At 29.9% G+C, this 24,380-nt stretch overlaps 1 protein-coding gene across 1 annotated transcript in view; it reads right to left on the bottom strand.

Annotated features, from left to right (window-relative positions):
• LOC107444788 (uncharacterized) overlaps positions 1-24,380 on the bottom strand; it is an 87,180-nt gene that overhangs the window by 26,618 nt on the left and 36,182 nt on the right. The window contains exons 23-29 of the mRNA XM_087162771.1: positions 20,414-20,563; positions 19,541-19,690; positions 18,657-18,806; positions 18,164-18,187; positions 14,840-15,055; positions 9,048-9,170; positions 3,085-3,195 (exon numbers count right to left, since the gene is read on the bottom strand). Of these exons, the coding sequence (XP_087018897.1) occupies positions 3,085-3,195; positions 9,048-9,170; positions 14,840-15,055; positions 18,164-18,187; positions 18,657-18,806; positions 19,541-19,690; positions 20,414-20,563 (924 nt within the window). The remainder of the gene's footprint in view (positions 1-3,084; positions 3,196-9,047; positions 9,171-14,839; positions 15,056-18,163; positions 18,188-18,656; positions 18,807-19,540; positions 19,691-20,413; positions 20,564-24,380) is intronic.

The raw sequence follows: 24,380 nt of genomic DNA, 5'->3' as shown, positions 1-24,380 counted from the left end.
TGGGTACTAAGATTTTGGAGAAATTAGTTCGGTTTCCAAGTGGTCAAACTCTGAAATGCACTTTACTAGTCAAGAAGTTGGACCTACCATATTGGAGTGTTTCACGAGGGCTATAACAATTCTCTTATGTACTCTTGTATTTAAACTGCCTTTTTCAATTGGTCATTAAAGTTAGAGAATTTATTTCTAGTCCAAATTATTATATTTTTACTAAAGATTCATACTCTAACAAGCAAAAACGATTTAGCCTGACAAGTAGTAGTGTTCTGTTTCGTTTTGAAAGCTTCTGTTTGTGAGATAAAACGGGTACTCCTCGGACAAGTGTCCTCCCCCCCCCTTAATGTGTGCTTATGCTGAACCCACGAGAGCGGCAGTGCAATGGAGGAAGAAGACAACTACATCGAATGTTGAACAAAACTCAAGGATTTCAAGAGCTCTGTGGGCTTCATACTCAAAGCACGAAAAGATCTCTTTTCATATTTTGTAGAATGTTTGAAGACTGCTTCTGCAAAACAGTAGTTTTTACAGAAATTTTCTGTCATTTTCTTTAAAAAAAAACATTAATAAACACCATATTTTTGCAAAAAAGTTTGGTCTTGCCCTAAGCCATCCCGAGACCTGGGGTAATTGTCATTATCTTCCTCTCCCCAACCTTGAGTATTGCTTTGGCCATGTGACATGTAAATTGCATGCATAGTTTTCTTAAAATCTTATATAAAATAGAATTTTCTTTTACTCTTTTACTGAAATTCAACTATTTCTAAATTTTCCCCTGAGTTAACATGTGTACTCAGTTTTATACAATCGCTGGTTTAAATCTGAGAGGTTTGACTTTTTCTACAAAAAATAATTTATAAAAATAAGTAGTAGATCTATGACAATGAATGTTTTGGTTAAATCATACAGTTTCTAGGTCTAACAGTTTAGCTCCTACAGACCTTCGAACTTTAGATACCTGATTTTATCTCAACTTCTCTAATATTGTTTTTGAACTCGAGCCAAAAAATAATTAAAAAAATTGTAGAAATATAAGGAATAGAATACAAAAAAATAAAAATAAAATTAAAAAAAGAGGCAAACAAGATGCCGCAAGGAAAAAAGTGCTTTATCCAATAGTGAAAGCACGGATAGTACGGAAGCACGAGCAAGTTGTACAAGATTATCAAAAAAAAAAGAATGGAGAAAAGAACAAGTGTTAGGGAAAAAGTTGAGAACCTTTAGGTGTTCAAGTTCTGGAAATTAAATTAAAATAGATATTCAAACACGAAGAAAAAATTTTATACTTATTCAAACTTGCTTCGATTCTTCTATCGATAAACCACTTTTTCTTAACACATTCCTTCTTTTCCGTTGGTTAAAGCACCTTTTTCTCATTACATCTTGTTTGCCTTTGTTTTAATGTATCATTTTTTTTCGATACGTAGGAAGAATTTTTCGTATAGAACTGAAATTATTATGTCAGTTTTTATGCCTTCGATCGTGCTTTATTCTTGTTACTTTTGTTCACGCGTAGTACAAAGTATATCCTACACTCATTTAGACAAAAGACTTATTCAACAATTATTTTAGCAGGAAACTAAAACTAAGGACATCATAACTAGTTTGATTGCTGTAAAAAAATGACGAAGAATAAACAATATATATTAATCCATTTCAGCCTCACGTCTTTATAAAAGGACCATTCTTCATTTTTTCAAAAATAAATTGGTTACACAAATAGCTTTTTATTAGGATATAATTTGCAGAAACTAGCTAGTTCGGTCTATCATAATATAATAATATTATAGATATTCGTATTTAGATCAAAAGTCATTTAAAGCTGAAGTGGTAAATAATGGAGAGAAATATCCACTTGGATTATATAACTACTAGCCGCTTCCCTCGTCGACGGTGTTCTTGCCTTGACTGGGAGGAAAAGCTTGCGTGTACCAATGACCCGGAGGGCTACGCCTGCAGCAACTTGCTACTGGTAGGAGCTCCTAAGCTGGACAGTTTGACAGGTAGGTTCTATACTAAAAGAATTACCACCATGAACCAAGCCAGACTTCTACATTTATGGTTCTCAAATTCCTCAAAGCAACAGGAGCTGTATTCACCTCCTCTTTATGACTACGCTAACCCAAAAAAGTCTCTCGTTCTTTGAAAACAGGAGGTCTGCTCTAAATGTCAAGCTCAGCCGGCCTCAGCAGAATACATACTGGACTGCTAGGATCTTTCCAGAGAAGACTTATACGCTTCTCCTTTTCTGGTTCTCGATCTTCTGAAGGTTAACTATCCAATGAATCTTGTCTGACTTCATCAAACAATTGGAGTCAGAAAATAGCAGCCTCCGGTGACCAGCTGGTCTGCCTTTTTAAATAAGTATAATGTCAAGTATTTCGAGCTCTAAAATCATACACTCAGAAAATCAAACTTGTAATTTTGAACACAATTCAAAGGACAAGAGAGCTTCTGGATCAAGTATTGGAAGAAATTTAAATTCGTGGAGCACTTTCTGATGGAACTAACCGGCACCTGCGTTACATAGAGAGGAAAACCACGACACCATTCCACAGTTAGCCTGAGCGCAAGGGGACTCTAACTCATGATCCGCCTACCATTGAAAATATTTTTTGTCAGCCTGCGGTTTGTGTGAGCCGTGTGCGGAATTCATATCTACCAGTCATCAAATTGGGAAGTAAGTGCTCTATTCCTTGAGCCACCACGATTCACTCGAGTTATTACAATATACTTCCAGAAAACTTTCTTTTCTTTGTATCTATATAGAAATGTACTACAGCTTTTTTAATATAGGTGCTTTTTCATTGATTACGCTCCTTTTATGAACATTAATGGGTTAAAGGCACATGTTATAGAAAACTCTTGCATTCGTTTTCAAAAACAGTATAATTTTTAGTTGCATTGTATGATATAAAGTAACATTACAGCTTCCATTTAAATGAAATAAAAATTAGGATGTTTCATTTAAAATTAGAATATATATTCAGATTTTAAAAAGAAACAGTGTATCTTAACTTCATATTTTAAATGCTTGTGATAATTATAAATATATTTTATATTTATAAGCCATCAGCTGCTACTCACCTTTAACACACTTAGTTCCCGTAAAATAGTGCTTATCTTTACATATACAAGTAGCTTTGCCATTGTCTGAATGAACACAATCTTGGGTAACAGTGTCACACGTGCATTTTTCTAAAAAAATGTGAATAACAAATTACAATTATTGTATAATTACTATGAGCAAGAAGAGTTTGACAAAAATAAAAATAATATTTCAAATATCGATACGTAATTTTAATAGTATTTCAGCAATTTTTAAAGATTGATTATGACCTAAACGAAAAAAAAAAGTTTAACTGCAGAGAGTAAATAAGAAATATGTTTTGCGATTCCTTAAAACAGTATAAATGTTTCAAAAGTCTCTACCAAAAATAACGAAAATAAATATTATAATATAAAAAGAATACAAACTAGAATTCAAAATATTATTATAAAAAATGTGAAGTGCTCAAAATAAAAAAAAATAAAAAAATACCCGCAATAACTGGCAATATCCAGATTTTCACGAGCTAGGGGCCAATTTGAAATGTTTCTTGGAGTTACCTCAACATGCAAATCAATTAGTGCTAATTATTAATTAAGTTGCGAAATCAGACACAACTTATTTTCTCTGAACAAATACGTATTTTTTTTATTTATTTTTTTCTTTTTTTGCATATTTGGATTTTTCACTTATGAAATAGAGGAAGAGAGGATAGCCGTAATCTGGAAATTGAGGCTCTTAAAGTTTAGTCAGGAGATCGGATGAAAGTTTAACCCCCCTTAATGTTAATTTCATTTTTTGCGTTTTTTCATATCTTTAAAACTAATTGAGTAATTTAAAAAAAATGCACCAACTGGTTTTACCAGTTTTTCCAAAGTTCATTTCATGCAAAAAATAGCCTATATTAATCATTTATTACCAACTGATTACCAGTTCTTCATATGGGGGGAAGAAGAATCAATAAATCTGGTCACTACAAAACCGTTCATAAAACTGGTAGACAAATATCATCTCAAATAATCATGCAAAAATAATTTAATTGCTTTCTTTTATTTCTTATTATTTGTTTCCTTTCTTTCTTCAACTCATATCAGGCTAAATTCACCCCAATCAAACTACTTTCACCTGTACTTATATCTTTGAAGAGCTGGAAAAAAATATCTATCACAAAAATGCAATATCTATTACAAAAATGTAGATTTGGTGCAATTAAAATAGGCACCAAATTTACACATTAAATACTTTTTATCTACATAAGAGTATATTGGGTACCGATTAAAACTATATCAGATACGATTTAGGAGTGCAAATACCAAAATGAAGTATTGGAGATAATATTATGGTCACTTTTTATGCTTCCCTATCAACACATTTCCTCCATTAATTTTACATGTTTTATTTCAGTTAGTACCTATTTTCAAATTTGGCCAAATATCATTGACGTTAATAATAGAGTGACTTTTATGCACTCTTTGAGGAATTAGTTCTATTTCTTCAGTATTTTAGATTTTTTGTACATAGCTTATTATTTTGCTTCATTTAGTAAGTATTATCAAAATTTTTCGTAATTGGCAAAAATAATAATATTTTTTTTTAATTTTTTTTTAATTTTTATTTAAACGACTTAAAACTCCTCATGCACCACAAAGTATAGCATGAGGCTTACAGTTGTAAGTAAAAAACAAAAGGAGAAAAAATTTACAAATTTGCATTAGAAACAAAATTCCGCAAGGCCGCAAGACTTTCAATACTTTTGACCAGTTCTGATAAGACAGGTGGCCAACTAATTGAAAGACGTCTCAAATCAGTCTTCAAATTCATTCGGGCACTCGCATAGAGACTACAGTGAAGAAGAATATGTTCAGCATCTTCATCAGCATCACCGCAAGCACAAATTCCACTGGTCTGCAGATGGAAACGAAATAAATATCTCTTAAAATTTCCATGGTTTGTTAAAATTTGGGTCAATTAAATAATAATATTGGTTCTTTTTTACGTTTATCCTCAACAAACCATTACTATTTCTACATTAATCTTGCTTTTCAGTATAAATATTTCTTTTCAATTACTGTTGATTTTAAATCATTTAATTTCATAGGTACACGTTTTAGGAGCATATCTATAAGCAAGCCAATCACGTGGTTTCTGATAATCTTAGCAATTTTATTTTAGGTTGCGTCATGCTGCACGATCACATTGATCCTTCAGATAGCCTGCGCATGATGAATTAAAAAAAATTAAGCATTACAGAACGCGTAATATGCAACTTTTATGATTATAGCTAGACAAACAATAAAATATAAAGCAATAAAATATTCGGAAAAACTGAATCATCTATTATTTACTTTAAAACATATCTTCAGCTAAGCCAATGAAAATTCCATTTCTTAGATTCTACAAGAAACTTGATTAACTCAAGCGTAGCGCAATTTTAATTCATGGGTTTTCATTGTTTCATTGTTTTGATTCTACCCCGCTTTTTTTTTTAAAAAAATTTTATCATTAATTTTTTCATTTTTCATATCATTTATTTATTCATTTATTATTTTTCAAAAAACGATGTTTCTTTTTAAATAGTCTAATTTATATTTGATTTAGCTAAGAGATTTGGAAACAAAATATTATATTTACAAGTTTTATAAAAAACATGTATCTGTTTGATTGTTGCTATGAATCTGCCTTTTTTATTTAATCTTTCAGTTGGTTCATTCCGCAATTGATTTCAGTAAAGTGTATAAGTGTTCATAGAGATTTTGATATATTATATTATTATCCAATAAATTTTACTAAATACAAACTGAGGGAAGATACTAGTTTTGGAAAAAAGTATCTTTATACCTTCTTGAATCAAACTGTTGCTACATGAATTATATAAAATGGTGTTTTGATATTTTAAATCACTATTAATAGTTGCAAAACATATAGAGTTGGCGAATACGTAGCCAAATTTTTTTAAGATCTTAAAATATCTTAAGACCTGATATACCGCACTAAACATCCGTATTTAAAATTGAATATTTAAATACCTGACCACGCTTGTTTTTCAGAACTATTTAACCCATTATTTCATTATAGTTTTATTTTTCTCATAATATAAGACATAAGGGAGGCATTAGGAAAGTTGAAGAAAAATATTTTTAGAAAATTAAAACGCATATTTAATTTTGATTAAGAGTTTATGGATGAATGTGCAAAGAAACATATTGCTTTCGTTATCTTATATGTTCATATAATTTGAGTTTTTTTTATTTATCTTGGTACTATAAAATATTCATTCCCTGCATAGCATATCTTCACTAAATTCAAAAAATAATAAAAGATCAATTCCTTCGCATCAGTATATTTAACAAATAACAATTTAATTTTATAAATAAATTTAATGTTTCAAAAAATAATTTATAAATAAATATTTACAAATTATGTATTTTTCAAAGTAAAATATTATGAGTGACGTATAATACGTAATGTAAATAAATAAGTGTTTTTTTTTTTTTTTAAATTTTGATTCAAGTTCTTGTTTTTAATAATGAGTTCATTGGTATTTTTAAATTATCGTTGCAGAAAAAATAATGTTTATTGTTATTTTTTTAAAGTGTAATAGTATTTTATAAATATTTGCGAAATTATGTTCGTAATTAGTGCCTTAGATGCCTGATAGTAAAATTTATTTTCTTGTCGGTGGAGACTTAACAGGAATTTTCTTTATAACCTATGCTAAACATTATAGCATAAGCTAAACATAGGCATTCCATGCAAAAAAAAAAAAAATTTAAAACATATTCTGAGAAAAAATAGCCTTTTAAAGAAGAAATAAATTTATTGAAATGGAACTGAAAATATAGTTGTGCGAAATTTAAAATTAAATATTTTTTCTGAAAATTACTCTCAAAATAAAATATTCTGCTTTATTATATTTGTGTTAAATACACCAAATTACATATTTAAAAAAATATAAAAAATAATTATAAATTTCGAGAAAGAGATTGTTATGTACCCTAAAGATGTTAGCAGGAAATGGAATGCCGCGGAAATATGCTTGTACGAAATTTTGTGAATTTGTACAATGTCAAGTTGTGCATTTATAAAATGCTAGTCCAAAAATATATTCTTTTGCAAATAATTATGCTCTTTCCAAAGATATATTATTCTTTGAATTTTGTGAAATATTATAAATATTTATTATGTATAATATAGATATTTATAAAAATGATCACCGTACACCTCTTTAGCTTTTTTTTGCGGAAAAATATGAAAAAACCATTTTATATATGTTATTAAATATGTCATGAAAAATGTTTCATAGAACAAAAAAAAATCTTTAAATAATGTTTAATAGAAATCAAGTGTGAGATAGATAAGAAATTCTATAAAATAACTTACAAGATACAGATTTTAATTATTAATATAGTTTCAAACAAATATTGAAAGGTATATAGTTTTTTTTAAACCGTTATAACCAGAAACTGTATTATTTAAGAGTTCTGTTTCGTAGTAATGCTTGTAACCTTGTTGTAATATATATATATATATATATATATATATATATATATATATATATATATATATATATATATATATATATATATATATATATATATATATATATATATATATATATATATATATATATATATATATATATATATATATATATATATATATATATATATATATATATATATATATATACGTTGAGAAATTACCGAAAGAAAATTTGTCTTTTAGTATTCTTTTTAATTCACTCTCTCTTTTTATAAAATATATATAATATTTTGTATATCTAGAATGATGAATTATTTTTCGGACACTATGGTTTTTAGGATTATGTTTTGTTTAAAAAATTGAAATCAATAAAATATGGCACACCTCGCTAATTGTGACACTCCACGTTAATCCAACTGCAACGGTGTTAAATATTAGAAATGATTTTTAGAATAACAGAATGAGAATAAAATTCACTAACATTTGTCACCTTGCTTGTTTTGGGGATTAACGGTTCCTTTCTTAAATTCATCCCCCCAGCCACAGAGAGAGCCCCTAAGCGGATCTAGATTTCTTCTTAAAAGCACACGTGAATAATGAGTTTATGTAAATTGGACAATGGTCTCAAACCTTAAAAAAAACATTGGTGCATGGAATACCAGGTAAGGGAATCTGGAAATGACCTTTAACCTTACATATCAGTTTAAGAACTGCCGATCCAGTGGTCTGCATGTTTTCTCACAGTCAAATCGGAAAATATTTTAAAAAAAAACACTTCTTTTGATAAAGGTAATAATGAATGCACTTAAATCACATTGCTCGATATTCCCAGCACTGATATTTTTTTGACTAAGGGCGTTGTCCGATATTTAGTAGAATGAAATTTTTCATCATCTTACCTAGAAAAAATTTTCACGGTAGAAAAAAATATTTATGAGAATTTTTATTTATTTATATATTTTTGCAAATGCAGAAAACGAAATTTTTCTGTCTATTGGGCCCCTCTCTTTGAAAAAATGCTTCGTCAATCTACAAAATAATAAAAAAAAATATCAGTAAGAAGGCAGCTTGAAAATAAAGTACTAATTTAACTCCAAGCTGCTTCCTGATATAGTGACGTGTTCCTTTGACAGCAATATTTAACAAAAATCTGCTATATTGCACAAATTTGGTAAAAATAAGACATTAAATAATGCATTTATTTCAGTATCTTTTTTTTCAATGATTGAATTTTCACGAGACTAATTCCAATCTTAATGGTTAATAATAAATTACAGCTAACTATTAGTTGAAATGCTATATCAGACACACAAATCATTACTTATCGTTCTCAAATAGTTCCTGAGTTAAAATGTTTAAAGAGACAAGTATTTATTAAAGTACAATGTATTTGTTATATCTAAGGATCTCTTCGATCGAAAGATTAGGCGGCTCGTTTTTTATTTTGGGAACAAGTTATAAGGAGTATTAATTATCCTTATTTCTGTCAGTGAAAAATCATATTAAAGAAATAATTTACCTCGACATCCTGTGCTGATATTGTACAAATAATCATTTTCACAACCACATTCACCTCCTTTGCAAATCTCATATTTTCCACGACATCTGCCTTCCATTAGATCTTGCACGCATTTGTCTATGTCTATTGAAATAATAGCACAATAAAAAAAAATTATAAATAAAGTTTACAAGAAATAAATGAGAGCATTTAATATCATAGAAACGCGTGATATTGCTTTTACAAACATATATTATACACTAGTCTTTCAAAAATTATAAGGTTAAAAATACAAACATATAATGTTACAAATTAATATTTCAGCAAGGTAAACTATGTTCATATAGTACGAAACATGAAAGTCGAAGACGAGATTTAAGTTATTAAAACCTGTTTAATTGCTGGAAGAAGCTGTAAAGAGGTTAAAAACTATTATTAGACAAATCTTGAAATTTCAATTAGCAATCTTTGCCCCCCCCCACACATATATTTATATACAGAGTGTTTCATATTGAATGGGACAAAAAGAAGACATGATTGTAAACGTTATAATTAATGTACAGAAAATTCAAATTTATCTCAAAACTACATTAATTCAAGTTTCTACAGGTGTTCAATATGTGCCCCTACGGTGACACGACAAATGTCTACATGGTAATCAAGCTCCTGCCACACTCGTGATAGCATATCGCCGGCCAATGAAGACATGTCAAATCCTGTGCCCAGCACCGCCAATCCAACAATGGGGTAGACGTTCGTTCAGGAACTCACGTACATTGTTATTCCATTGTTATTACATTGTGGTCGTGAATTGGAGACGCTTCCGCAAAACACGCCACACCGTTGTGTGAGGGACAACCAGTTCTGCACCTGCACGTCGCGTTGATTTTGAGGGACTCGGTAAAAACGAATCATGAATTCTTTCTACCACTTCGGGTATCGTTTCTTTTCGTCCTGGGCTTTTGTTCTTGCATAAGCAGCCGGTATCCTGGAACTGCGTCACCCACCTGCTTATGTTATGCCGATGCGGCGGTTGTTTACGAACTTTCGTGCGAAAATGTCTTTGCACAACAGTTACCGAGGAGGTTTTGGCGTATTCGAAAAAGCAGTACGCTTTCTCCTGCATGTGCGACATTTTGTTTAGCAGCGCCTCTAGCGGCGAGTTCGTCATTCGATGATTTTTCCCTGTTGCCAAATAAAACTTATATAATTGTAGTTTCAGAATAAATTTGTTTCGGCTGAATAAATCCGTTATGGCAGTCACACTGCGCTATTCTTTTTGTCCCATTCAATATGAAACACCCTGTATATATATATATATATATATATATATATATATATATATATATATATATATATATATATATATATATATATATATATATATATATATATATATATATATATATATATATATATATATATATATATATATATATATATATATATATATATATATATATATATATATATATATATATATATATATATATATATATATATATATATACAGAGAGAGAGATAAAGAGAAAGGGGGGGATAAGAAGAAACAAATTATTCGTTAATAAATTATTTCTTGATCTGTTTTATAAATAAAAGCATAACAACGCGTAGGTAAACGCAACTGATTAAGGTCCTAATTTCAAAGCAACTTAGATACCGCAGCTATTAAACACCTCATCAAATTTGTTGATTGTCATGGATAATAATAAATTAATTAAAAATTTTAAAAGCTTATATATTTCATTTTTAATTAAGCAAACATACATTTTATAAAAAATAAAATCTACCCTCACAAAAAATACAAAAAAGAAGGTTCTTTATGCCCGTTTTAATGTTTCATAAATGTGTTTTTATTTTTTAGGAAAGTACGCATAATCATTAAAAAAAGAAACATTCAAAAATAGAAAAAATAAAATGTTAAATTCAATAAAAATTTATTTTTTAAAAAAATATTCTGGAAATAGAAAATAACTTATTTGAAAAGAAAAGCAAATTTCACACACACTTTTTTTCATTATATAACTGAAAATGTGATTTTTTCAATGCTAAATTATGTAATAAAATTTCTTTCACGGATTTCTTGATCTGTATCATATGTGCTCTAGTTCTTTGTAAACCAATATATTGTCATATCACATCACCATATGAAATAACACTTTTTTGTGAATGACAGGTCATATTAATAACTTTTGAGTTTACAATACTTAATTATGACTGTTAGGTAGGTTTTGGCTAAGTTAAGTCTGAGATCTGAATGGAAAAAGAAGTAAAATATAAATATAAAAAAAAAAACTGTTTTTAAAAAAACCTAGTGCTTGTGATTTTTTTTAATAATATTTGAACCATTATTACTATATTATTTAAATTCATGAATATATGAAACAAAAATAGGAAGTATTCATTGATTTTAGAAATTAGTGGAAAAACCACTCCAGATGAGAATTTTTTTTTTCAAATGTTTAACAACTAAACCAGTTGCCCGCTTAAAAATCCAAACAGTTTTTTTTCCAGCAAGATGGCATTGGTAGTTTATAATTAAAGCTCCACTTTGAATATAAGATATTGAAACTTTAGCTTGTTTGTTTACCTTCACAAAAAATCTTCCTATATAATCCACTTTTTAACGATGATGTGAGAGGAAAGCAATAAAAATAGGAAAAAAAGCTGCGTGTGTAATTAGTACTAATTTTTAATGTTGCGATATTTTTCTAATTTATAACCTTCTTACTTTTAGGTATTTGTACGTTTCACACTTCCGTTTATAAATGGAAAATTTAAAAAAAAAATTATTCCCGATTTCTTCTTCATTTAGTTGTTTCCGTATGTGTTGAATTTTGTTATCATACATTCAGCACTTGATTTTGTTGGGCCAATTACATATTAATCTATTGTTTCTTTTCCTTTAATCGAAAACAAAAAAATTGAACATTAAGGAAGTCATTCCTTTCCTTTATTCAGCTTAAAATAATTTTTGCCCTTTTTCTAATGAAGACCACCGTCAGAAGTTAAATTTTCACACACAATTAAATTTTATTACAGTTTAAATCAGCCGCAGTTTGAATTTTGAAAAGTCTTTGACCTACCTCAACCATCTGCATAAGAAATTGGCATCCTTGTTCGTTTTTATTTATTAAAATGATTTGATTTTTGGGATTTTCCAGGAAAGTTGGAGGAATGAGAATGAAAATCCGAGTTTATGATTTTCAACTTCAAAGTTTATTTTTTTTTTATTTTGAAGTTTAATTATTGTTATCCTCTTGTGTTTAGAGGATTGAATATGGTTCGGCTTATTATTTAGTAGATTGGCTAATTTTTTTGTTAATTTTTTTAATAGCAGTTCGACTAATTTCCTTATTTTGGGAACCACCCCTTGCATGGGTTCAATTATCATTTGGCCATTCCAAAGTAAGTTATTTTCAAGTTTTAGTAAAATCCTTTGTCTTTTCTCAATAAGCGGGAGAATGAAATGGATTTTTCTACTAACTCATGTTTTTCGCGCCCTACTAAAGTGCCAACTTCTATAAATCTCGAGGTTGAGGACATTGTCTCTGAACAATTGGAATATGCGACTGATAGAGGTTGTATGCGTGTGCGATTTTCTTTGCCCCCAAAGGGCAGAATTCATTATGAAAAAAACCTAATTTGTTAAAAAATAATCTAAATAAAGCTGTTACTGTACCGGTAAATATAATTTTGTGCATGCACACTTGCAAAAGAAAACTAAAATTAAAACGGAGTTTTTGGAAGCTGCCTTCGAAATCAGCAAATTATGGGAATCGCTATTTAACCGAATGTTCCAGCAGAAAACATCACATCCGAATTTTTATTACAAGAAATCGTGATTGATCACTCCCTCGCCGCTCTTGCATCTGAACTTTCCTTCAACAACATAAGAGTTTGCAGTATTCACTGATTTACAAAAAGGAGGTCTTCAGCTTTGTCTGAGACTTGCAATATTACGGTTTCTGGCACGTCAATGCTAGCTGAAGTAAAGTTTTGATGCGCCCATCTCTTTTTGCGACCGCCAATGATAGAGTACCAAATGTTTTAAATTTAATCTTCAACCAAAATTTGTTCTGCAAAAATCCAAAGCTGTTCGTTCTGTGGTGGACAACATACTACCTCCGAATGTGTCAGCAAAGTTGTGTTAATTGTGCAGAGAATCACTCTGTTGATACTTTAACTTCCCCAGCTCGGCTGGAAGAAAGCTTAGCTCTCAAGTTAATAGTTTTGTTTGAAATTTATTAATGTCTCTCACGTAGGGATGTCTCTTCACGTGTACTACTTTCGTCAAAATGCAAAAAGGTTTTGTAATTTGTAAAAATTAAAAGTAAAGAATATTTTAGTTTGCCCAAGGGTGGCAGCAAATACTTTTCGAGTTTTTCCTCTCTATGATGTTTTTATTTATTTCTTTTGTAGTTACTCACAGGCTATTGCTCGGAAGTAAATTTTTTTTTTGGAGAGGATTCCAATACGGAAGTTATTCCAAATAAAATGAATCATAAACGATTTTTTTTGTTTTTATAAGATGAGAACTTATTTAGTTTTATTATTTTTGTTTCTCGCTGATTTATGGTTTCAAATGGTGAGTGGTGAAATATTTTTTACCAATTTGTCTCATCACAAATAATTTTTTTCATTTAATTCATGTATTGCTTATTTGCGTAATTAATAGAATTATCCAGAGAGTCATTATTTTATTAATTTCTATGAGTTGATAAATAGGCACAATGTGAAATGCATCGACTGAGTCATTCGACGTCATAACGCATTTGCACTCAAATCAATGTTAGATGTGAGCACCTTTACATAATTTGTTTAATTTTCTCACTAAATACAATCTAATAATTTATTTATTTTACTCAATGATTCTACTGAACATTTGAAGTTAACATCTGAATTACGAGAATCAAATTCCGATAAATGTTATTCACCACTTTTCCAAATAATAATTGAGTAAAGTAATGTGGAACAGCAATCAAATATATGACCTTTTCTTTAGTTGAAGAAGGTATTCTATTTATCCAAAAACAAATGAAAAGAAACAAACCCACCCTTTAATTCTACATTTTTTGAGCGAAGTAAACTATCAAAAACAAACATATTTTCTAATATGTACCATATAGATTATTTTTGTATAGATATAAGCATATAGATTATCCAGCGAAAATTTGCATAGCCACGAATTTAATTAGTTGTTGCAATCAGAAATAGTTTGCTTCTCTTGATTGAAACAAAGTAAACATGAAATGCTCTTACAGAGGTGATAACTATCACGAATTATCAGTAATCATTACTTCTTATTTATTTACTGTCGAGGAATAAATATTACTGTTTTTGAGAATTTCATAATGATCTCTAGAAAAATAGTTTTTTCCCCTATAACTATGGTGAGTTTTTTTTTTTTTTTAATTTTAATTTTTTTTATTTTCTTTGTAGCGGATATTCTAAAATAAGTACTACTTAGGTGTTACTTTTTATTAAATTTAGTAAATTCATGTATAATAATATTTGAATTAGGTAAATACTTATATAAAATTAAGTAGTAAGAACTATTCATAATTAAGCAAATTAGAGTCTTGCTAACATTATACATATTATTGTACTGATTGCTGATAGTTAGTTAAGAAAATAGGCATCTCTGCTCTTATCTTTAATTTCTTATCTTTTCCAAATAAATTAGCTGCCATGTTGAAGGAAAGCTTAGTTATCAAACAATAAGCAAATACCCCTAAGAAACAGAATAAATAATGAAATCAAAATCAGATTTTAAAATTAGTCTTACGTAAAAATTAATTGTTAAAACTTACTTTCACATTCTTTATTTGTTGTATTAAACCATTTTCTTCCATCACATTTACAATAAAAAAAGTCTTTAAATGCACATTTTGCATCACTGCATTTTGCAGTGCAGTTTTCACAGTTATCTCCATATATATCAGCAATGCATTTGCATTCATAGTTTCCATCTTTCATTGTACAATTTCCTCCATTTTTGCATGGGTTTGATAAACACATATCAATAGCTATGCAAGATAAAAAATACAAAAATTAATTTTAGTGCAAATCATTCGTTTTACATCAGGAAAATAATCTTTTATTTTATAAAATACAATTCGATTGACATTTATATAAACTCTTATAATAAACTCTTCCCTAAAAAAATGTAAGTTTTCTTTAAGGTTTATCTGAGGTTATATTGGGGTGCCAAGATTGATTTGAGATTTATTCGAAGTTAATTTCAAAAACAACCTTCCAAAGTGTATAATCAAGGTGTATGGAGTTGTTTTATGCACATTTGAAGTTGTTTTGAGTTAATGCAAATCTACTTCAAAGCAACCAGCTTAGGGATATTGTTTTTGAGGTGTGCAGGTTATTTTTTCTACCCTTCAAACAAATACTTATATTTGTGATGTGAATAATTTCACCCGATCTAAACTAAAATTATTTATGAGTTACATATGAGGTTGATTTTGTTAGTTGTAAATGAGGTTGAAATTGAGGTTTATTAATGAGATTACTTTTGGTGCAAAACATAACATCATCTTCTACCCAAGGTGTAGTGTTTTACATCTGTCCACATCACAACAATCTTATAAATACCTTATTTTTTGTAAGGGTTTATATTAGAAAATATTAATTATTCAAATATTTAGTTTAAAATCATAATACACTGAAAATTCTTCGTTTTTGGTTTAATAATGGAGGGTTATAGTTAAAAGTGCCCTATACATCTGGTGAGTGGATGAACTTTATAATGTATGTCTCGCATATAAACTACAAAAAGAAATTGCTGCGAAGAAATTTACGTCTTGACTGTTAGGTGGCGCTTTTAATGGATGAGGAAGTATGTTATTCGAAATTTAGAGTGGTTTTAAAATATCAGTAATCACTGATCAAAATCCACCATACAATGCCGCAAAGGAGTTTTTAAGTGTATGCTGCAAAGTAGAGGGGCGGATTCAGCTTTCAAAGATATTGAATCGTAAACCATGATATAAGTCAGTACTTAATACATTAAACTCCTTTATATTATACCCATTACAGAATTAGGAAAATCTGTTAATCTGTGTTCACTGTGTACTATCATATATGATTTCCTCGAAATTTTTTGTACCAATCGTTTCATGTTATAATGATAATATAAAGGTTGCGCTAAGAATTTGTTTTTGAAACGTACTTCCCGATGCGACTAATTGAAATTTGGAGCGTTTTTTTTTCCCGTAAAAGGTGACGTTTTGTTACGTGATATTAAATATAATAATTTTTTCGACTATTACATAAGCAATAAAAAAAATTTCAATGCTGAAACATTTGCAAATTTTGGTCACTTTTGGTAAATACTCAAAACCTAATTGCAACACCATGAAGGACTTACGCGAGTGAGCTGAAAATTTCAGGAAATGCAAAGTAGAGCATAATATGCAAATGATTAGAATTTCAGACCCGTAGCGCATGCGTATGCTGAGCAGCGCCCTCTGAACGGTGGATGGATCCGAATAAATAGACGGCTGTAGCGAGGCGTTTATGGTTATCGGTGGATGTCTGCTAGTGGTAAACGTTAGCTCAGACGTTACTTATGCCTCTTCGACGAAAGAGAGCGAGATTTCAACAACTTACGGAGTTTGAAAGGGGGAGAATCATCGGCCCTCGTGAAGCTGGATTGTCTTATCGTGCAGTAGCCGCTCGTGTGCAGCGTAACAGAAGCACAGTGATGCGTGTTTGGAAGTAGTGGACGGACGAGTGTCAGACAACTCGGAAATCCGGGAGCGGACCCCGAAATGTCACGTCAGCTCGCGATGATAGACACCTGGTCCGCATGGTGCTGACAGACCGTACGGCTCCCTCTAGACAACTGGCAGCACAGTGGTCAATAGCTACAGGTGTTTCATTGTGTGCTTCATCAATTCGTAGACGTCAACTGCAGCGTGGACTGCGCGCAAGGACTCCTTTATACAGGATCACCATCACGCTAAACCATAGCCGCCTGCGGCTACAATGGGCCAATCAGCATAGGAACTGGCGTGCTGATTGGCAGCGTGTTGTGTTTTCTGACAAATCCCGCTTTAATTTGTGGTACCGTGGTGGCCGCATTCGTGTCAGACGCTATGCCGGTAAACGCCACCTTCCGGTGTGCATTATCGAAAGCCACAGTGGACGAACACCCGGAGTTATGGTCTGGGGAGTCATAGCATATCATGGACGATCTCAATTGCTACGAATTGTGGGCAATCTGAACAACAACCGGTGCATGAGTGAAGTTTTACAGCCCCAAGCTGGTCCCTTCCTTCAAGCCTTGCCAGGCGCTGTAGTTCAACAAGACAATGCCCGTCCTCGTATTGCTAGGACTGTTCAATCCTTCCTTACATTGCGACAGGTACAGCTTCTTCCTTGGCCTGCGTATTCCCCAGATATGTCACCGATTGAACATGTGTGTCATTTCGTTGGTAGGTGCCTCGCTCATGATCCTCGTCCTGTTGCTTCTACAGACAAACTTTGGGTACGCATACAAACTATATGGAATGCTCTTCCTCAGACAGACATTCAAAATTTGCTTGACTCCATGCCACGTCGTGTAGCAGCGCTTATTGCGGTGCGTGGTGGCTACACAAAATACTGATTTCGATCTCTTGTTATTGTTTGTTTGCTTTGAAAGAGTAATCATTTATTTGTACCACTACCACTCAACTGTGTAGTAAATTTCCTTCAATTATGACGATTCCTTCATGGTGTTGCAATTTTCACAAACAGGAGTTTATTTGAAATTTATCTATTTTCCTTTTTGTCATTTTTGATGAATTCAAGAATATTGACTTCTTTACTAGTAGAGTTAATAATTTTGGTGATGTCTTTAAAATCATAAATTTTGTTGAGAGCGGAAAAAGTGTTAACCATTTACCCCATAAAATTACACCAATTGTACGTTTTTATTATTTCAATCTAACAAATGAACCACAATGAAAATTAACGCTGTTTTTTAAATTTTTAAATAGTAAACAGGGAAACTATTCAGCAGAATAGTTTTCTTTATATAAAAATGATGATTTTACTGCCAACATAATTTTTTTTTTCATTTTCACTCGTACGCATACCATTTTCAAATATTTGCATTAAAATTGCCAAAATTTACTTACGGGTTGTAGACGACGTTTCTGTTGCTGCAATAAAAATTAAAGAAAAACATTAATAATGACTTTTTAATATTTTAAAAAAACATGCAAGATTTAGTTCAACTAAACGAGTGTGTAACATATATATTGAATAAGTTCTTAGTTGCTTTAAATAGTTTAAAATGATCAACACTGCAACATTCAAAACTATAAAAATTAGTCCATAATAACAAAATTTTTCAATAAGGTAACGATTTTTGCAAAAAAAGAAAAAGACTGAATAAATTTTTCATAAAATATAAAAACAATTAATAGAATTGACTGAAGTTAGAAGAAAGGTGGTATCTCTCCTAAACAAAGTAGGAATTTTGAAAAACTTTTAGAATTGGAAATAAAAATGCTCCCTGCTTCCAATGTCGAAATTTGAAAATCACATTTGGGATTGGATTTATAAGACAGAGAGGCACTGACGCCCAATGAAACTCTTCCCTTCATTTATTAATGTCTTTAATATTACCTTTGCACAGTTTCGACTCTGTATCTTCTCTATATCCCTCAATACAAGCACCGCAAACATACTCCGATTTTTTCTCTGGCTTATTTGTGCAACTTCTTTTTCTATCGGAGCATTCTTCATTTCCCCCTTCATCTCTACATCCTAGAATCTCTACAAATAAATAACATTTAACTATTATCGTAAAGAAAATTTTTTATTTATATTCAGTACAAAAATAAACTACTAGCAACCAAAACCTTACTTTTCGAAAATTTAATATGTGTACACACATATATATACATTTTAAATAATGTTATCACCGTTTGACAAAAAATTACAGGAACCTAAAGTCTAATATAAAGCCTTCCTGATTTTTTAAAAAAATTGTACGCAAAAAAATTAATAAAATAAATATTAAAAAAGATAAAATCGAAACGTATATTTAAAATGAGGAACACACTTTCCGTAGAATCTGGACAGGAAAAAAAAACAAGGACAAAAATTGTTCTTGAGAAATAAAATCCTTTCTGATTTTTGCTAATACATCCGTCAAGTTTATATATGTATATACTTGAAAAGTATCTAATATAGACAGCAAAGTCCTTATTTATTCATTTCTATTATTTTCATAAATGTGAAAGAAACAGAATCCACCAAACATTACTTTATGACAATGGTTAATAATAAACATTAACGAAAAAATTCATTTTTCAGACATTTCTCCTAAACAAAGTAGGAATTTAGAAGAAAAAAATTTTAGAATTGAAAATAAAAATGATCCTGCAGCGAATGTCGAAATTTGAAAATCACATTTGGTTTTGAACTTATAAGTTAGAGAGGCATAGGCACCCGCTCAAACTCTTTCCTTTATAGATATTATTTCCTTTATCATGTAGGTATATTACCTATGCATAGTTTCGTCTCTGTATCTTCTCTAAATCCTTCAATGCAAGAACCGCAAACATACTCCGCTTTCTTCTCCGGCTTATTTGTGCAACTTCTTTTTTTATCGGTGCAGTCTTCATTTCCACCTTCATCTCTACATCCCAGAATCTCTACAAATAAATAATATTTAACTATCATTGAAAAGAAATAATTCATTTAATATTCATTGAAATAATAGAATATTAGCTTCCGAGGTCTTATTATTGTTGAAACTAATATTATTTTTTGTTTAAATCAAGTGTTATCCCCTTTTGACAAACAATTTCAGTGAGCTCATTTCAAATAAAACAGTCTCGTTAATTTGATTTTTTTTTTGCAAAAATTCTACTAGAAGAATGTAATAATTTAATAATAAGAAAATTAAATCTAAACGTATTATTAGAACAAGGAACTTTCTTTCGGTTGAATCTGGACAGGAACGAAACAGGATAAGAAAACCGGACAAAAAATGATCCAGTGCAATAAAGTCCTATCTGATTATTGATAATCCTTCTGTCGAGTTTAAACATGTATATACTTGAAAAATATTCAATATTGAGAGTAAAGCCTTTATTTATTCATTTTTATTATATTTCATAAATGTGAAAGAAACAGAATCCTCTAAAAATTACTTCATGACAATGGTTAATACAAAACATTTAAGAAAAAAATCATTTTTCAGACATCTTTCCTATACAAAGAAGAGATTTTGAACAAATTTTTGAATTGGGAAAAAATTGCTTCCTCTGGCCAGTGTCGAAATTTGAAAATCAATTTTGGCATTTGAATTATAAGACAGAGAGGCACTGGCGCCCAATGAAACTCTTCCCTTTTTTTATTAATATGTATATTACCTTTACATAGTTTCGTCTTTGTATCTTCTCTATATCCATCAATACAAGAACCGCAAACATACTCCGATTTATTCTCCGGCTTATTTGTGCAGCTTCTTTTTTTATTGGTGCAGTCTTCATTTCCCCCTTCATCTCTACATCCTAGAATCTCTACAAATAAATGATATTTAACTATTATCGAGGAGAAATAATACAGTTAATATTCATTACAATAATAGAATTTTAGCTTCTAAAGTCTTATTTTTGTGAAAATTAATATAATTTTTGTTTCAATTAGAGGTTATCACCTTTTGCAAATAAATTTCTGGGTGCTAAATTCAAATTAAACAGCATCCATGATTTTTTAAAAATTGTAATAAAAAAATATAATAAGAGAAATAATAAGAAAGATTGGATCTATACCTATATTTAAAATTTTGAACAAAATTTCGGAAAAATCAGGACAGGAAAAAGCAGAATAAGAAAAAAAAGGACTGAAAATGCTCTAGCGAAACAAAGTCCTTTCAGATTATTGCTAATACATCTGTCGAGTTTATATATTTATAAACTTGAAAAGTATCAAATATAGACAGCAAAGCTTTTATTTATTCATTTCTATTATTTTCATAAATGTGAAAGAAACAGAATCCTCCAAAAATTTCTTTATGACAATGGTTAATACTATACACTAACGAAAAAATTCATTTTTCAGACATTTCTCCTAAACAAAGTAGGAATTTAGAAGAAAAAAATTTTAGTTTTGAAAATATCAAGTATATACTTGAAAAGTATTAAATATAGACAGCAAAGTTTTTATTTATTCATTTCTATTATTTTCATAAATGTGAAAGAAACAGAATCCTCCAAAAATTTCTTTATGACAATGGTTAATACTATACATTAACGAAAAAATTCATTTTTCAGACATTTCTCCTAAACAAAGTAGGAATTTAGAAGAAAGAAATTTTAGTTTTGAAAATAAAAATTATGCTGCAGCCAATGTCGAAATTTGAAAATCACATTTGGTTTTGAATTTATAAGATAGAGACGCACAAACAACAGCTCAAACTCTTTCCTTTATAGATTATTATGTATATTACCTAAGCATAGTTTTGTCTCTGTATCTTCTCTATATCCCTCAATACAAGAACCGCAAACATACTCCGATTTTTTCTCTGGCTTATTTGTGCAACTTCTTTTTCTATCGGAGCATTCCCCCTTCATTTCCCCCTTCATCTCTACATCCTAGAATCTCTACAATTAATTAATATTTAACTATTATTGTAAAGAAAATTTTTTATTTATATTAATTACAATAATAAAATACTAGCAATCAAAACCTTAATTTTCGAAAATTTAATATATGTATATATATATATATATATATATATATATATATATATATATATATATATATATATATATATATATATATATATATATATATATATATGTAGTGCCATTTCTGTAGTGCCATCTATAGTGCCAGTTCCTGTGCTGTAAGCTGATCTAGCTAGAAATCCAACCAAATTATGTAAGCTGCAAGTTAGACCCCGTCCGAAATACCCTAAGACACGAGAGACACGGGAGCGCGTTGTGGAACAAACCAAAAAAGAGACGCCTATGGATTCCAGAGAGGAGTAGCAATGATAATTTTCTTTTAACTTCACGAAGACGAACTCTTTTATTTTGATGTTATTTATGTGTTTGTTTATCGTCCATCTTTATGTAAATTTAGCGTTTAATATATGTTTTGTTAAAGTACAGTGTCTCTCATTTTCAAAGACGATCACTCATGCCGTCCCCACAAAATCAGAAGTGGGATCGAGAGCAAATTGATGGTGAAGAAATTAGATTGAGAAAAAATTGCTAGCAAAAATAAAAAAAATATTGGCGAAAAAATTGGATGCTGAATGGTTTCATTCTTGTGAAAGTAAGTAACCGAATGGCGTTGTGATGAAACTTTCGTTTCTTTTTTTTTATTTCATCTCTGCAACTACAATTGGGATACGTAAACTTTTATTCATTAATCAAAAATGATCCTTAACGATATTAAGCAAGTAAGCAAGGCATGGAAAAATTTTAAGAAAGACAAAATAAGACTTCTACATAAATTTATTTTCGATGTAGAAGGCGATCGTTCAAGCAGAAAACGATTAAGAACTTTTACTGGTTTCAATTTTACTTTAGACAGCGAAGAATTTCAAAATAAATTAAAAAATATTGAAAAAGAATTCACTCTTAAACAACTTATAACACTTTCCAATATTCTAAATATTTCGTACGAAGACAATGAAACCGAAATTGCAATAAACATGTTGAAGTTATTAATGGATTTGAGTAAACTGGCAGAGCTCGCCAACAGCGCCAGCGCGTCTAGTTCAGAGTCGGACGAAGACATAAGCAATCCTCAAAGTGAAACTGAGCCTTTGAATAAAGAGAAGGAACACAATTTTCCAGTGCTGAGCAATGATGAAAATAAAAACAGTAATTCATGTTTAAAAAATAAAAATAATTCCTGTAGAAATTTTGAATTTCAAAATGTTGCTATTAATTATTCTGATATCGAAAGTACTATTTCTAAGTATAATGCAGGATCGCATGAAAATATTGTTCATTGGATCGAACATTTCGAAAATATTTCAAAATTGTTTAATTTGTCAGATTTACAAAAATTTATTTTTGCCAAAAGAACTCTTGGTGGTAACGCCTCTTTATTTGTCAGAACTGTACCGGAAATAAATTCATGGCGAAAATTAAAAGAAGCTTTGATTGATGAATTTCCTTTTGAAATTAATTCTGCTAATTTGCATGATCTTTTAAGTAGACGTAGAATGAAGGATTATGAATCGGCTCAAGAATATTATTTAAAGATGAAAGAGAACTGTAATTTCGGAAAAATAGACGATGCTGCTTTTATGCATTATGTAATTAAGGGGATTAACGATAAGCATGAAAACAAAATTGTTCTGTACGGCTGCAAAAATTTGTCCGAATTTAAAGAGAAACTTAAATTTTATGAAATAATAAAAAGTGATTCCGCAAAGAGTAAAAATGCTTTCGATAAAATCAGAACAAAACATGACTTTGATAGAAAATATAATTCTTATGATAGAACAAAAGCAAAATATGATGATAGGTATAATGTAAGAAAAGATTTTTCAAATAGGAATAAAAATAAATATGAAAATAATAATGAAAATATAAGGTATAATACTGATGTTGAAACTTTTAATAATAAATTGTGTTACAATTGTGGTTCAAGAAATCATATTTCAAAATATTGCATACATAAAGATAAGGTTTTAAAGTGTTTTAAATGTGAAGCGTTTGGACCCAAAGCTTCGCAATGTCCAAAATCAAATGCAAAAACGGAAGTTGCTACTTTAAATGTTAGTGAAGAGCCAAAGTTGTTTAAAATGATAACAGTTAATAACTTAACTGTGAAGTCTTTGATTGATACAGGAAGTCAAGCCACTTTAATCAAAAGATCAATTTTTAATAATTTAAACTCCAAGGAACTATTTCCATTTAATTCTACTCTAAACGGATTTGGTAAATCAAAAGTGACTCCGTTAGGTTATTTTAAAGAAAGTATTAAAATTGATGATTTCAAATGTTTGGCTGAAATATGTGATGTAGAAAATGATATGATGCCGTATGACGCTATTATAGGCCTTAATGTCTTAATGCACGGTGAAACAATAGTCAGTGAAAAGGGTATCACAAATAAAAATAAAATTCCTTGTTTTGATGAAATAAACTATTTGTCTATTTCACCAATCGATCTTACTATATCTCATGAGGCTGAAATTAACATAGATCCTTGTGTTCCTAATGTTTTAAAAAATAAGTTACAACAATTAGTTTTTGATTATGCGCCAGATAAACTTAAGACAACTAATGTGGAAATGAACATTTTGGTTAAAAATCAGGAACCGATATTTCACCAGCCACGTAGATTGCCGTTTTCTGAAAAGAAGACAGT

Source organism: Parasteatoda tepidariorum, chromosome 5, assembly GCF_982258835.1.
Source record: "Parasteatoda tepidariorum strain Cologne lab strain chromosome 5, Ptep-v5.0, whole genome shotgun sequence".
NCBI lineage: Eukaryota > Metazoa > Arthropoda > Arachnida > Araneae > Theridiidae > Parasteatoda > Parasteatoda tepidariorum.
Note: the sequence above shows the minus strand (reverse complement) of the source record. Positions and strands in the feature narration are given on the sequence as shown.